General features: G+C 35.3%; 1 protein-coding gene and 1 long non-coding RNA gene across 3 annotated transcripts in view; one reads left to right on the top strand and one right to left on the bottom strand.

The window, feature by feature from the left end:
* The window catches only part of SCFD1 (sec1 family domain containing 1), a 51,948-nt gene extending 36,762 nt beyond the window's left edge, over positions 1-15,186 (top strand). For both annotated transcript variants that reach the window (XM_057428671.1, XM_057428669.1), the window contains 5 exons: positions 3,619-3,671; positions 6,200-6,233; positions 7,450-7,515; positions 11,297-11,365; positions 12,361-15,186. In XM_057428671.1, coding sequence (XP_057284654.1) covers positions 3,619-3,671; positions 6,200-6,233; positions 7,450-7,515; positions 11,297-11,365; positions 12,361-12,384 — 246 coding nt within the window. In that variant the 3' untranslated portion in view covers positions 12,385-15,186. The remainder of the gene's footprint in view (positions 1-3,618; positions 3,672-6,199; positions 6,234-7,449; positions 7,516-11,296; positions 11,366-12,360) is intronic.
* Positions 8,556-12,404, bottom strand: LOC130609573 (uncharacterized). The gene is made up of 3 exons (XR_008974815.1): positions 12,286-12,404; positions 8,883-9,062; positions 8,556-8,647 (listed from the first exon to the last, which is right to left on the bottom strand). It is a non-coding gene; the product is annotated as an uncharacterized LOC130609573 (long non-coding RNA).
* Positions 15,187-15,920: the final 734 nt, after the last annotated feature.

The raw sequence follows: 15,920 nt of genomic DNA, 5'->3' as shown, positions 1-15,920 counted from the left end.
TCTTTTAATGAACCAAGAAATTGACACTGTTTTCAGTGGCAGCAAGATGTTGTCCTTATTTGCAAGACTTGGAAAAGATGTACAAGGCTAATTTTATATGATCAACCAGTAGAGGTCACTCAGAACACTTAATACAGAAAGCTGAAATTACACATAACTTACAAGTAGCTGAAAAATAACGCAAAATCAACACTAGCTTCCTCAGGCTACAAATTTAACATTTGTTTTGGAAAAGTTTACAAGTCATATGGGTTGTTTGTTGCTTTTTTTTTTTTTTTGCTCTCCTGCTATTGTCATGTACAAACCAACCATGATCACTTTGATAATTTGGAGAAAATGGTCTTCTCACTTGAAAAAGTAGAGATTGAGCCAGTCTGTCAGACAGCAGCTTCATGTTGCACTGCCATGTCTGAGATTGAAATTCATGTTCCAAAACAGGGAGTCGTACTTTTCAATTTATAAGAGAACAGGCAAGCCCTAAAGAATGATTCTCCTAACCTCCAGGAAGACTGACAGCAACTTTTTTGAGTAAGTTTCTGCTAACAGAAGCAAACCAGAGAGTCATTATGGAGTATGTTCAGATTTGCCATGCTATCAACAGAAGTGAAATTGTATCTGGAAAAGGTCAGTGTGTAGAAATAATACACTACTTTAGCCTTTGTTCATCTTCTGATGTTTGAGGTCCTTTTCTGTTGCCCACAATAAACAACTATTGCTTTGCAAGCAAAATACAAAGATAGGAGAAAAAAAGCTTAACATTTTACTTTTTTTTTCTTTTTTTACAACACAGAAAATTCTCCTCTATAGTTCACTGAATCTTACTGACCACAGTGGTCAGTGTGTGAAACCTATGTACAGATAAAAGTTGCAAAGCAAAATTAGAATAGATTATTGAGAAGTCAAAGAATTATTATGGTGAATGTAAATAGTTTTTCTAAATATAAAATGCAACAAACTATATTAAATGTGCAACTTGAACCACAAACCTTCACAAATATCATCAGTTGAAATATTAAACCTATTCAGAATTATATGCTCTGTAGGGTTGTCTGTCAGTCACTTTGTGTGTTAGTTGTCCCTGCTGCTTCTTTTCTCTCACAAGGACAGCTACCACAAAATGAGTCTACACCTGTGTTGTCTGAGTTTTTCAGAAGCAGGAACAGATAGAACAGTTCTCATGAGCAATAATACCATCCTGTAATTTTGTTTTAATTTGTCTAAATTGTTTAACTGTAGTTACACTTCTTGAAATGGTTAAAAACATTCATGGATGATCTTAAAGCAATCTGTATACTTGGAGGCAGGGGAAGGGAGGTGTTAGTGGTAACATCTATTGCTTGAAGCAGGTTTTTAAGCAATTGCTTTGGGGACTATATTTTCATAAAGGAATGTTCTGTACATAAATCTAATAACAAGGTTGCTTTGTTTTGGTACCGCTAGAGATTGATTAAAACCTTGAATCTTCCTAGCACAGAAACAATCGTATTGTCAAGTATACATAAATTTTAAACCATGGATAGGGCATTGACCACCACTTGGTACAGAATTATGGAGGTTCTTCTAAGTATCTTACACAAGACAGATTGACTCTTGAGAAAGGACAGTTTTTGATTATAAAAGATTTAATATTTTGGGAATTTGCTATAAAAGGGGTTTAGCCTCCATCAGTACAGTATACGCATTTTTATTGACTTTAAGAGGTAGATAAATCTTATTTGTGATATGTGAGAATGGAACTGTATTTTGGTTAATATCATCCTTTTCAATGACTATGGTATCTTTTAGTCTTAGGGTACTTCCTATATGACTGACTACTTTTCATGTATTACAATGAAAAAGTCTAGAAGAGGGGGATTTCCTTAATCGAAACTAGTCATGTCAACTTCTGCAGAAAAACAGATACAGGCTGAAAGTAAAGGATAGTTCCGTGGGTCTTTTACCATTTTAATTTGAAATCTTAAAAATTAAGTTTATCTTTTCAACAGCATGAATTTTATTCTTGAATTGCTTGGGGAAATCACAAATTCAGTTGTAAGGAAACTGCTATACAGTTGTTTTTATTGGCACACTAACTACTTCTTAAATCAAATAAAATCTAGTAGGGCTTTTTTCCCTGCATCCGCAGAAATTATTTCAGCAGGAATGGTGTATTTAAACAATGACACAAAAGCCCAAAACTAGCTTATCACATTTCTATTACTTTACCGTTTTTAGTGTGTCTACTTACACAAGCCCACAATGGAAAAACAGAGCAGTAATATATTCAGGAGGAAATGTTTATAATACTGTGGGTTTTTTTAAAACTCTGATTTTAGTGCTGGCATTAATTTGAATTCATTTTGACAAGCAGGGAAGCTGCAACTCTTTATCTAAGTGAGTTGAAGGTTCCTCAAAAACCTCTCAATTTTAGTCTAGCAATGTTTGTCCACTCCCAGCTTTCTCATTGCTTCAGAGTTGCTATGCCAACTTTATGTACAAGGATGCCAAAATCATGAATGCTGGCAGACTTTACAAATGCAGTTAACATTACCGCTGGAGCATACAAAAGTATTTTACAGAGATTCAGTGTGTAATTAGATGTAAACTTTATTAAAAGCCAAACTTGAGGATAAGAGACTTATTTTATGTGATTATGTACATGTCCTTAATAGCAAATAGATTTGTTTTCTATGTGTATAAATACCACATGTAAACTGTTTTGTAGTATTAAAGATAGTTATGCTTTATATAGCTCTAATAAGTTCCCCAGATAGTCTGTTTACTAATCAAGGAGAATAATTTCTGCTCTATAGAATCATTAAAACACAAGAGATTGTGCATGTAAGCACCCAGATGAAATCAACTGCAGTCCTGTATGCAGTTTATCCACAAACTGAACTTCAGAGTACCTGTATGAAAATGTAGTATAGAAACAGAAGAAAGCCAAGTAGTTGTCAAAAGCAGTTACTAAGAAGTTTTGTTTTTCATCCATAATAACTGGCAAAAATCCTGCTTGTTGCCAATAAAAATATTGGAAGTGCCTCAGTGTTTCGTGTTAAGAATTTTTTTTGTGTAGTTTAGATAGACTTTTCAAATTCTTGTGGAACTCGTTTTTCTTCAAGAGCTTAATTTTAGTTTAATAGTAGTCATAAATCATGAAATGAAAAGGGTAACTTGAGTAACAGTAGCAGGTTTTGGTCTGCCTTGTATTTAGCATTCACTGCCATAGAAGTGTTTTGTTTTAGAAGATTAAATCAATAGCAGATCTCTGTAACCTGGAAAATTTTAGCATTTATAACCATGTGATGTGCCTCTAAAGCTGGTAACACCTAAATTTTAGTTTCTGCATGCTGCCTTTATGTTGGGATTTCTTATGAAACTAATGTATTTTTTGGAAAGTATGTAACAGTCAATTTTAGATGGACCAGAAACAAAAAGCTTAATAGCACGCTTTATATCTCTCTCACTGTTGTTTATGCTGCACTGTGAATATTAGTGGACATGACAATTAATTTTTTAATGATGTGACTGCTAAATGGAAAATGACATTGGCTTGAATGGTGCTCAGTGTAATAGGTAGAAGCAGAAATTCATAAGCCAAAATTCAATCTTTTGAGATAAAAATGTACTTTTTGATAGGAGACGGATGACTACCGGTATTTTGACCCCAAGATGCTGCGAGGCAGTGACAGGTGAGTTTATTATGAGTTTTGCTTCTTTCCTTGTACCCTGTGAAAAGGCTAATTTAAGAAATGCGGTTTTATTTTCCTTGCTGACTACACGTAATTAATGTTAATCATTAATTCTAAGTCAAGACAGTTGGTGTTGAAGCAGTTCACAACAGGAACTTGGCACAACCAGATAAATTGTTATAACACTGCGGAGAAAAAAAATACATTGTCCCAGTGACTGACCATGCTGCTGACATGTACATCGGTTCAGTCACAGCAATGTGTGCTAAAATTTAGCAGTAGTAGGTGTTAGAATTCTTTATAGTTGTACTACTCTTTGAAATTTTGTGGGTTTCACTGTTAAATTAAAAAGTCATCAGATAGAAAAATTTTGATGCACTATTACTTTTTAAACAGATACAAATTTTATTTGAGTATATTATTTTAGTATAATAATAATTTATTAATTACTTTGAAAAAAATCCGTAAAAATTGACTTCAGTTGCCCTTGGATAGGCATGTGCACATTTTCCATTCATGTGCCTATGAAGAGAGGGTTGGATATCGTTTATTTTGCCAATAAAAGAGAAGAGAGATTAAACCAGAAGTTTATAGATTTATACATTTTGCTTTATATCTTTGACCAATAATTGTGGCTGATTATGTCATCTCTAGTACCCTAGAAACAAAAGATACTTTGCTTTAACATACCTTCTAAAATTAATTTTCATCGAAGTGCTGGAAAAAATAATCAGCTTGTTTAATAGCAGGGCCTTATTACAGGATGAATATGGATAAAGTATGTCCAGATTTGGTTGTAGTTATTTGCATTAAAATCAGTCCCTGCTTCCTCTGGTCTTGAAACACAAAAAGTCTATTTCTGAAAGCATAACTAGTAACGGGAAACAAATGTGTCTTATTGGAAAGTATTATTACAGACGATATAATTTTAAAGATAAGCAGATCTCAGGCGCATCACAGAAGAAAAGTGTCAGTATTTTTAGGAAATTTTGTGCAAATTTTATTAAAGCTGAAGTTGGTTTTCTCATGTACATATGCATTTTTACCTACTCCATGTAGTTCTTATGTCGCTTTAAACAATGTAAAATTACAGCAGTTCATAAATGTACCATTCATCATAGTGAAAAACCTTCTAATTTCTAGTTTGGGGTTTGTAGAGAAACTCAAGTTATATTCCTTAAATCATATTTGAGCATGACAGCAAAACTCTTGCATAGGTATATAGGGGTTTGTCTAATTCTCTCTTCAAATATTTATGTGGATGATAAAAAAACATAGGTTAGCTGGCTTGACGGAATGTTACTAGTTTAAAATAACTACGATTTTTTCTAGCCTACTGTTTTAATACTGGTATTTCTACCCATTATTTTTTAAATAGAGTAGGAACTGTACCACTGTAATTCAGTCTTAGCAAAACAGTATCTTTATATCCTGTGTGTGTAAAGCCTATGTCAAGTATAAACAGCCCTTGCTCCCAGAAAGGAAAGGAGGATGGCACAAAGCACATGTGAATTTATCATATCGTATTAAACAACGAGGGAAGTGGGGTAACAGTTCTGCTTATGGGGAGTCTGTAGTATTCATGACAGATCAAAACAACATATTAGAGATAACTATTCCCTCTTAAAAAAAAAAAAACCAAACAAAAAACAACTTTTTCTGATACACTGAAGTCTGCGTTGAGGCAATTACTGTTTCTCACTCAAAGTAAACTTCTTGAAATAAGGGAAAAATGTAAGCTGAAGGGAAAAAATGCACTGTGTTTAATCCGTGTTAGACCATAGCATGATATTTGACTACCTGCAGCTGCAGGCAAGTACAGGACAGGAAGGTGGTGGCAATGTGTGAGCAACGGTCAGGAGAGCAGACTGACCCTTCAGAGCTTTCTCTTTGCCTTTTCCCTTCCTCCTGAAGGTGCAAGGTGATGCAGGAAAAAAGGTTTCTCCCCCTTGCCTTGTTACTTGCCTGTGTCTAAGACTGCATTCAGATGGAGAGGAAGAGCCTATACCACCCAAACTATAACTTACCTCTTCCTCCTTAAATCTTTTTATTCCTGATGTTGTTGTGACACCAGAACACATACCTGCAACAGTAAGTATATAACGCAGGCACAGCAAATTAACTGGCCTCACCTAGTTAAGATTCCAGTAGGCAGGATTTGTAAGTGTCAGGAACTGTGCTAACACTGCTGAAATTTTTTATTCATTATATTTGCTCCTAGCTAGCAGCACTAGAGTTGGAGTTTTTAAGGTCTGAAGTGTTGTCATAAAGCTTATGATTCAACCAGCAACCTTAAAACTGATGCAGTAGAACTCCTGTTTACCCATGTGTTCAGCCCTGTAGAATGAATGATTTTTCATAACATACTTGGAGAATGAATGTAGAAGGTCAGTTATTGTCCTGTTTTACATCTATGCCTAATATTATATTGTACTTCAGAAATATGTTTACATGATACTTATTTTGCATATTTATAGTAATGTCTTAACAAAATATAAAGTGCAGTTTGTTTGTATTTCTTTTTATAGCTCAGTTCCAAGAAACAAAAATCCATTCCAGGAGGTAAGTCACATAAAAATTATTTTTCAATGTTCATGTGTAAAATATAATAAAATTCTCAAGTGCCAGTAATTTTTGATTATCAAAATAAAAAATAAAAATTAAATTAAAAAAAACACAAGAGGTCTTGTTTGCAAAACCCACTTGGACTAATTTTATCTAGTATTGACTATAATTAGCTGTTACTCTGAAGAAGTGTTTTTATCTTCAAAGGACTATGTCAGCATTAACTAATACTCAAGAAAAAAAAACAAATCTAGAAAACTCTTCTGGAGGTAATCACAGGGATTCATTAATATTATAATTGGGTACTCAGCAGTTCAAATCCCCCCACTTAAATACCAGATCTTTACAATGCTCTTCAGATTTAATCCTTTGTCCAGCCTTAAACAGCAGTGTTGACTACTGCTTTAAGTGTTTTAAAGAGTCTCTGCAATTAAAGGAAAAAAGCACAACAACAGCAAATCTTGTCATTTTATATAAATGCCAGTAACTTTCAGTATTTTTCAACATAATTATTTGCAACTAGTAAACATCTCACTTATCTGATCTTACTGCCAAGTTTCATAAGCAAAATCTTACCTTGGCAATATACAAATGTCTCAGATTTCTACTAATTATCCTGAACAAAAGAAATACCGTGTGGTATCATACATATTGGCTAACAGATAATCATAGCAAAAACATCAATAGTAACAAAATCTCTATAAAATTCATATACTGTAATCAAACAGTTTTGGATAGTGAATGTTAACAAAAATGATACAATTATTAAAACTCCTTTTTCTGTTCATTGATTGTTTCCCTTTTAAACACAGCCCAGAAGATACTGATGGCCTTTACCTGTGATATTGTAGATTATTACCAGTAGTAACAGGGGGGGGGAATAAGAAAATAGTGTATTTCTTTACAGTGGAAGTATTTTATTTGCGTCTCAAATTATTCTTGCTCATCCATGGAAATATTCCCACTGTTCCTATGGACACCGGAGACAGCTCAGCACAAAAAAAGTAACATGTTGGAACTGCATAGGCTTCAAATATTTCTTAGTAGAAGATAGTGACATGCTAAAAGCTCTCAACCTGCTATTCTGCATCCTCCTAAAACTGCAGTGTTATTAGGATTATTTTTATGGTATCTATTATGATTTGGTATATCTTACTACTGAAATGTTAAGAATTTGAATGCAAACTCTGATAATGTGTGTGTTGCCTTTTAGGCAATAGTGTTTGTAGTCGGAGGAGGCAACTATATTGAATACCAAAATCTTATTGACTACATAAAGGTATGTGCACTTTTGTTGTTTCTAACTTGCTGATAGAAACCAGTTTTAGCAGGTTTTCTGTAACATTTAGTATTTAGAAGATTGAGTCTGTGAATGTAGCCTTAACATCCTTAATATATACAGAGCCTGGGAAAAAAAGCATAGAAGAAATCAGTAGAAAAATGTGGATCTTTAATTCAGATCAACAAAGAGTTACTGTTTCTGGTATTTTTGCTCATGTTGCACTTTGGAATTGAGAACTGCATTCTGCTTTATTTTGTCTTCATATGCACTAATGTGGTTGAAAACTGATGTAGCTAACTGAAGTAACAGATGTAGCTGTCTGAATTAACCTGTCTTCCGTACTGATGCATCAGATGCTGTCAGTTTGGCTGTTCATATTGTGTGAGAGTCCTGTTACTAGTTTTCATTTGCTGTTGTTAAATAAAGCAGCTGTAGCGTATCATAGCCTTGAAAGTAAGGAACTGCACAGAATTCTCTGGTTTCTTAAATCTTGCAAACAAGATACAACAGTGCTTTTTCATATGTAATTTAGCAGTATGAAGTCAGTTCAAAACAAAGTCTACAGATAACAGTATCTTATTTTACAATACTTACTTGAACATGTCTGTTGTTTCTGGGGACAGCATAATGCAAATACAATGCTATCTGTCAAAGCAGAGATCAGAGTGGCATCAATGTCTAAGCATTTATTATTTATCCCCCTTTCAGAATTTTTGCTAATGAGTTAATGGAACTGCATTCTTCATATGCTGCATCATTTGATTCTGCAGAATTCTTAAGAGGTGGTATATGCAAAAGGAAAAAAACACATAACTGTAATGCCAGTATAACAGACTTAATGTCTCTGGTTCCAGCTGGCCAGCCTAACAGCCTAGTCAGTGGATGGACAAAAGTAACTACATCATTACAGTTCTTGGGGTGTGGAGGTGGAATTCAAGCACTTCCCAGGATTAAAAAAATATATATAATTAAATAAATATGGGGCATTAGTCACTGAAAACCACTTCTTCCACAAAACAAGCACAGGAGACTTTCGTGTCCAGGTAAATCTTGAAGAACTTGGAGGTCAGAACGTGTACCAAGTTGTTTCACCCCCTCTAACAGGCAGCTGTTTTGGAACAGAGCCGGTCTGGATAGGAAAAAGGAATGAAGAAGAATGTAAGTTAAAGAAATAATCTAGGCTCAGTTTAGCACTTACCACTCTTATTGATAACTAATTATAGCATTCAGTGAGGAACTTCATACAAAGAGGCAGGAAGCTGAGGTTTCTGAGGAACAAGAGGGCAAACAGGAGGTTATTTGGTAAACAAATGGAGAGGACAGAAGGAACTAAAAAGTACAGGAATTGTAATGTTAGATCTTACAGAGCCAGAAGCTGGATGTGTTTTTTCTTCTTCTGGAACCCATGGACAGTGGTTTCTTCATCATCTGTTGTCACAGCTGAAGAGTTCTGTATGTTTCTCCAACCAGAGTCCGTACTTGGTCAGTGAGAAATGACCCAGGGGGAAAGAATCCCGCACCTTGATTCCACTGAGCCGCTTGCTCTTGAGAAAAAAAAAAACAGAAAAGTTACCAAAGCCCCCACGCCCCAGAGACTTGTCTGCCTCTCACAGGTGATTCTTACAGGCTTATCCAGTAACAGTTGAGTTTTCTGTGGGGTACACTTCCAGCATCTGTTGTTTCAACAGATGTAGCTTACTAATTATTCTAATATTCAATGAGTCTTCCTCCTGAATAAAAAGGAAAAATCAGAAGGTATCTTGACAGGTATCCGGGTGCAAGAACAGAGCTTTTTTCTTTTCTTGCAAGCAGATACCACAACAATTTTATTCACTGCTTTATTTTTCTAAACACTGTCTGTTTTGCCAGTTTGCCTCTGAAAGCACAGAGAAGATATTTTAAAGCTTTCTAAAACAGGAAGCAACATTCATTCAGCTTTGACATTCTTTTTTTTTTTGTAGGAGAATTAAGAGAAACCCTCAAATCCAATTATTTGCAGTTCTGTGCTGTAACAGACTATTGCACATTATCAGAAAGCAAATATTTATGTCAGCAAGACAGGTCATGCCTTAAAGATATTGGCCAAGTTCGGATTAACATGCTGAAAATGCGTCATCAAAATTGAAAGCCACAGGGACCCTCAGGGAGAGGCCAGGATACGGTTTTGTACAGGAGAATTTAGCATGTCCTTTAATGTCCATTTGTATGTGGTTGGAAGGGTACTGCTTGATAATCTGTTCCAATCTGTGCTAAATGTTATATCACAAGAAGTTTAAATCCAGCATAGATTCTTGGTCATGAAAAAATGCTGGACTGAAGAGCGTTGAGCTGGGTTTTGGGGTTTTTTTTAGGTGTTGAGGACTTTTGACTTGGCTCCAATAGTTATTTGGAGATTGAGCTCTTTGTTTGAATGGACTAAAAAATTAAATAAAAGCATACACATTTTAAAATTTCACTTTTAGAAGAATATATACAACAGACTGGAATGTATTTTAGAGCTGCCTGGAAGACAAAACGGTCCCATTTCACAGAATCATTAGGGCACGAAGGGACCTCTGAAGACCGTAGCCCAACCCCTCTGCCAAGGTGGGGTCACACAGAGCAGGTTACACAGGAACACATCCAGGTGGGTTTTGAATGTCTCCAAAGAGGGAGACTCCACGACCCCCCCCGAGCAGCCTGTTCCAGTGCTCTGCTTGTTTGTATACTTTAATTCTTTTCTTGGTACTAAGCAGAAACAAATACTATTCAGTCATACTACTGAAAGTGGAATCTTTCAAAATACCAGTTTAGATCAAAACCAGACCTATTCAGGCATCAAGATTAAGAAAAAGCTGGCTTGAAATGTGGGAAGACACAAGCTCAAGATCCTGCTCCGAGACGACAATAGCTTATTACAACAAAAGACTTAAAATTAATAAAGTTGAGGACTTGAACCAGGATTACCATCTCCCCAGTTAATGTGTGACTTCTGGTACTCTCTGCTGAAGCAGCACAGTTCGTAACATATGCGAAAGCAAAGACTTATTTTCCCATTTTACTCTTTATTAACTAATTTTTACCTAAATATGGGAAAATGCAAAATAATTTAACAGTGAAACAGGTTTCTTAATCCTATGCTTGAACTTTGAGGAACCATAGTATTACTAGCCCAACACTGGAAATAAACTTGGTCTGAAACTGTGTATTACTTAAACTAATTTTCATTTCCAAAATGCTAACATAGCCTTTTGGTAACTTTACTATCAAGTCAGTGCTGTTAAACTGCACACTAGGTTAATTATGTATCCAGTTGAAATCAACACAACACTTTGTTTCAGAATTCATTTACCAAAAAAATGTGCTGATTTTATCATCATCATCATATGGAAATCAATTACAGATTGAAGTTTTCAGGTTCTAATACAACAAAATCAGTAAATATGTCATTATTACTGTTAGCACAGTGCCAAGTTATTGTAGGGGTTGGGATTGTTCAGGTAGGGATGTTAGCTTCCCCAGGCCATTCATAGATACATCAAAGAACTTGGCATTCTACTGAGTTTAAATGTGTGAAATGCCCCATTTTTCCCACTTTCTTTCTGCCTCTAGTTGCTCATTTTCCACTTTAAATACAGAGTTGTTTTCCTCTGGTGGAGCAACTGTTCATTTTCCGGCCAAAAAGTGTAAGACTTCAACATCATCAAGATGGGGCTTGGGAATTTTTTTGGTATGCCATTAGTTTGTCACTTCTGCTACTCTGTTAAACACTTGATTTCTTTGTCTTGTCTTTTTTTAGGGTAAACAAGGCAAACACATCCTGTATGGCTGCAGTGAACTTTTTAATGCTACACAGTTTATAAAACAGGTAGGTACCTTTGATAACTTCTGTAATATTTATTGCCTCCATAACTGTGCATTGACCTATTTGCTTTTAGATTTCTCCATGGATTTTAAATAAATAAATAAATAAATAAATGTATATAAAACCCACACAAACTAATTTGGGAAAGATTACATGTTCTTGTTATCTGTTTTCATTTGATTGAAATGGTGGTTTAGAGTCATTATTTTCTGTTAACTTTTGAAGGCCTGTATTGTCAATGTGAGTTCAAGGTAATGCAGGTAAACAAGTTCATAATAATTACCTTTATGTAAAAATTAATAATAAAAAAAAATAACCCCATTCTTGATATTTTCACAAATAGTGTGCCTTTACAGGCTGCTCTAGAGACTTTTACAACTCAAAAACTGCTGTTTAACTGTGGTGTTTAAACCTTCATCCCAAATTTGGTTATTTATAAATACTGACCTAGTGGACATTGATGTTGTCCATACCTATACTAAAAGGTCATTCTTCTGTTTAAAATCATTATAATCAGCATTATGTCTCTATGCCTTATTCCAATACAAATGCAAAATAAAAATTGTGCACTGTGGTCAGCAAATAGCAGCCCTTCAGTAGCTGTCAGCACCTATGATTTTCCTACTGAGATGAGAATAAATTGTTAATCAAAATTACATGTTAAAAACTAAATTAATTATTGTTGCACTTGAAGGAGAAATATGGTACTTATCAGCTTGTAACTCTTCAGTCAGCTTAATTAACTAGCTTTTTTGTTGACTTCACTGTGTGTACTGTACCTTTACTTCGCAGATTTATTAAAATCTTGGTATCTGAAGCTTAGATCCTTTCCTGTGAGGGTATGCATTAAATATTCTATTACCAGCATACTTTTGGCTGTAAGAGGCAAATAAAAATAAAGCTCATAGGATAGAAGTACTTACTCTGTGAACTGGATATTGGTTTGACTGAAAGAATAAGATTAGCAGCCTAATGGTTTTCTGTCTCTTCATGTTTAGCTGTCCCAACTTGGCCAGAAATAAGACTGAAACACCATTACCAGGATGTCAAAGTGACAACAGAGAATTATTACAACATTCAGATATCTTCATAACTATAATTTTGTCATTATATTAAAACAACCCCATTTCATTAATATAACTTTTAAAAAATATCTGTAATTAATATGGTGAATATCAACATTTACGAAATAAATCTTAAAACCTGCTATGTTTTTGGTGGGGGTTGGTTTCACATTATTACATTCTAAATGCAGTGTGAGCTATGGTGTATGACAGAACTGGCTGAAAAGCACAACGTTTTCAAGTTTTTATCTATAGTTTCTGTTACAGTAAACAAAGCAAAAGCTTGAAGAAAAGGTCAAGTCTGTCTTTAGGAAATGTTTTACTTCTTGAAAGCCAGACTGTCTTTCTTTAACAGAATTGAAAAGGACAAAACCGCCTTTTAGGATCACAGACAAACAGCCTTAGTGCAAGAGAACTACTACAAGTTCTTACCCTTTTATTTTACCAAAGCCATTATACTTGTACTTAGATTTGTGCAGTCGTTTCTTGATGTTCCAAAGATATACTTGACATACACGTTTCTGATAGAGTAAAATTTAGCTTTTATGGTTAAGAGAAAATCACTTGCCTACAAAATCAGTTTCAACTGTAAAACTTTACAGTTTTACATTTTTAACCATTTTCTTCTGCACTTTTTATTGTAACTACTGTTATGGTTTGGAAGAAACCAAGTGATACTCACACAACAGCTCATAACTTCATTATAAGCACATATTTAAAAGAGTTTTTAACAACTGCATGAAGTAGGAGCAGTTAAATAGTTTGAAAAAAATCTCACGATAAAATAATTTTGCCAGCTAGGATAGCTCTGAAGAGCACATGTGGGAATTGGGAAAAGGGAACTAATTTTCTTTATAGATGTAGATATATGCCTCTAGAAATGTCCTCTTTGGAAGCAGCACTGCTACTGGTGAAGCAATAATACATCTTCAAAATGAAGTCTAACATACTGAAAAAGTGAGAAGAACATACTTGTGATTTTATTAACAAACTGTGGGAATTACTGGCTTACTGTAAACTTTTCAGCAGTGTTTTTTTTTCTGCACTGTTCTTTAATGGTGAATATTAATTTTGCTCTAAAGGCAATATTCTTTCCCCAGCATGCCTGTACAAGAAGTGCAGTTGAGCTATTCCTTAAAAGCATCACCGTAAAAATATGCATAATCTAGTCCATGGTATTAAAAAGTAATAATGTGATTTAATTTTTTCAGCTGAGTACTGTAAACTACTCCACACTACTACTATAAGCTTCTAATCTTACCATGTCAATAAATGCATTTATTGTGGTGTTAATTATAGTTGCATGTGAGCACTCTCCCATGCTTCAGTCAGCAAGGACTCATCTTGTCAAATGCACTTTGTTATCCTAATTCCCTATATATTTGTTAGTAAAAGCAAGGTGAAAGTGCATTTGGAAAAGAAAAATTACATTTAAGGTGTTTATTGCTTCCTCTGGGAGTGTGTTCGAGGAGCTTGAAATAATCCATCCCCAAGAAAACTGTGCTTCCTGTGCAAAGAGTTTTAACCTTGCAGCTGACAGCCAGCTTCTGAAAAATCTGCTGACAGCTTTTTGTCCAGATCTTGACCCTGCTCATTTAAACCAGGAGCACTCCTAAATCACAGCCTGCAGATTCTGCTATTTCAGTAAACTTTGTAAAGATAACAGAAATTACTTCGGTGGCAGTGATCAAAAACTTAATTTGCAGTTTTTACACTGTCCCTGAGATAGGTTTTATTTCTGCCTAGCTTTATAGCTGAATCTTGTGAGCATGCACTGGTCAGTTCAGGTTTGGGGTTTTTTTTCTTAAACTAATAAACACAGTTTTAGTACTTCAAACATTCTTCTCTTTCTAAACTAGCTTTCTGGTTTTGTCATAGTAGTAGTCCTAAAGCTCTCCATTACCATTAAAATCTCACATTTACCACTCTAACAGCATACTCATCATGCTTCTTTCCTTCTGACCCAACCTAAGTTATGGAGTACTGGTTTTTGTTACAGGGCCCTTTTCCCCAAACACCTCTTGGAGAATTAGGAATGTAGAAGGTTGTACAAGAAGTCTCCATGATTGATCTAGAGGCAAACAGTGTTAAAAATGAACTGGCTCTTTGGCATGCTTACTCAATTTATAGCCAGTCCCTATGCCCTTCACATCCTCAAAGGTTCCTCGCAGACTTGTGCTCATTATGCCCGGCTCAGCGGGTCTTTTAAATAAAATCATACCGTAGAATCATATAATCACAGAATGGTTTGGGTTGGAAAGAACCTTAAGTTCCAGCCCCCAGCCATGCAGTGTTCCTGTTGCTAATAAATATTTTAGGTGGCTGCATGGCAGACCAGGGGGTTTTGGAACTTTTCTAGCCTACTCTGTCAATAAACCTCAGGCAGGGCTGGCTGACAGGGCTGTGCTAATGGCAAAGCCAACTTCCATGCCTCAGGACTGGCAGTTCTTAATTGGGCTTTACCTTCCCCTTTAGGTAAGTAAGGGCAGCACAAGGCTGAGTGAGTTTTAAGTGCTGTCCTTGTTCTCAGGAAGAAAATAAGCACTGTGGCCTTCACCTGTGGAAAACTGGCACATCTGTCTTTCAGGAAGTAGAGACAAATCTTGCAAATGGTTGCATACACTCAATCACTTCAAGAATTCACAGTTTGAAAGGTTCTTCGCTAACTTTCTTACTTAAATTTGAAGGTTTTAGGATATTTAGATGTCTGTTTTGGGTATGATCAATATAGTGCCTTTGTTTCTCAGAATTAGGCTTTTTTTTTTTTTTTTAAAAAGTAGTTTGAAATTCTCATCATAAACTTTATAGCTTTATCTGCCCATATCTGTCCCCTTCTGGAAAGCAAGCAGGACCAAATTTTACATTTTAAAATGTTGCACTGAACTTACCCCACCTCCTTTTAGTAATTGCAGAAGTTGGCTTTCTTGGTTTGGCAATGGAGGAGCAATCTTTATCCTGTGAAACCAGAAAAATCCCCATAAGCCTCAGAACTATCAGTCCCAAGTCTTACCTCAGTCTTCCTGTCTTATGCACATGCACATTCCTGGTTTTGGCAATCTAAGGGGTAGCTTGTACACATAATGCTTTCAAACAAAATTGCTTGTTAGCATCTCAGCATGGCCATGCAATGTAATTAGTATTTACTGCTCCAAATCATTGTATTATGTATGTATTATGAAAATAAATGGATGAAAGTTAACATGGATGAAAATTAAGTGCCAAAGAGGCATGTAGCTTCCCTTAAGAATTGCTGTGGATTCTTTCTGTAGTTGCTGTGTTTTGATTTGGACTTGGTACTAATGAACTGATGAGAATACAATCCTCAATAGTGTTTCCTGTAACTGAAACCATCCTCCCCTCTTTTTTCCTTCCTCCCCCAAGTAAATTTGTAGTATCTTCCCTCTACATAGAGATCTTCAGAGGTTTTGAAATTATACTGCAAAATTAGTTTTAACAGATAACAAAGGGATTTACTCCTACTTCATTTGGAGAGT

Source organism: Pezoporus wallicus, unplaced genomic scaffold, assembly GCF_028554395.1.
Source record: "Pezoporus wallicus isolate ANWC-B61680 ecotype Strahan unplaced genomic scaffold, APGP_CSIRO_Pwel_v1 contig_3486, whole genome shotgun sequence".
NCBI classification, from domain to species: Eukaryota; Metazoa; Chordata; class Aves; order Psittaciformes; family Psittacidae; genus Pezoporus; species Pezoporus wallicus.
This window is presented reverse-complemented; position numbering and strand designations above follow the sequence as displayed.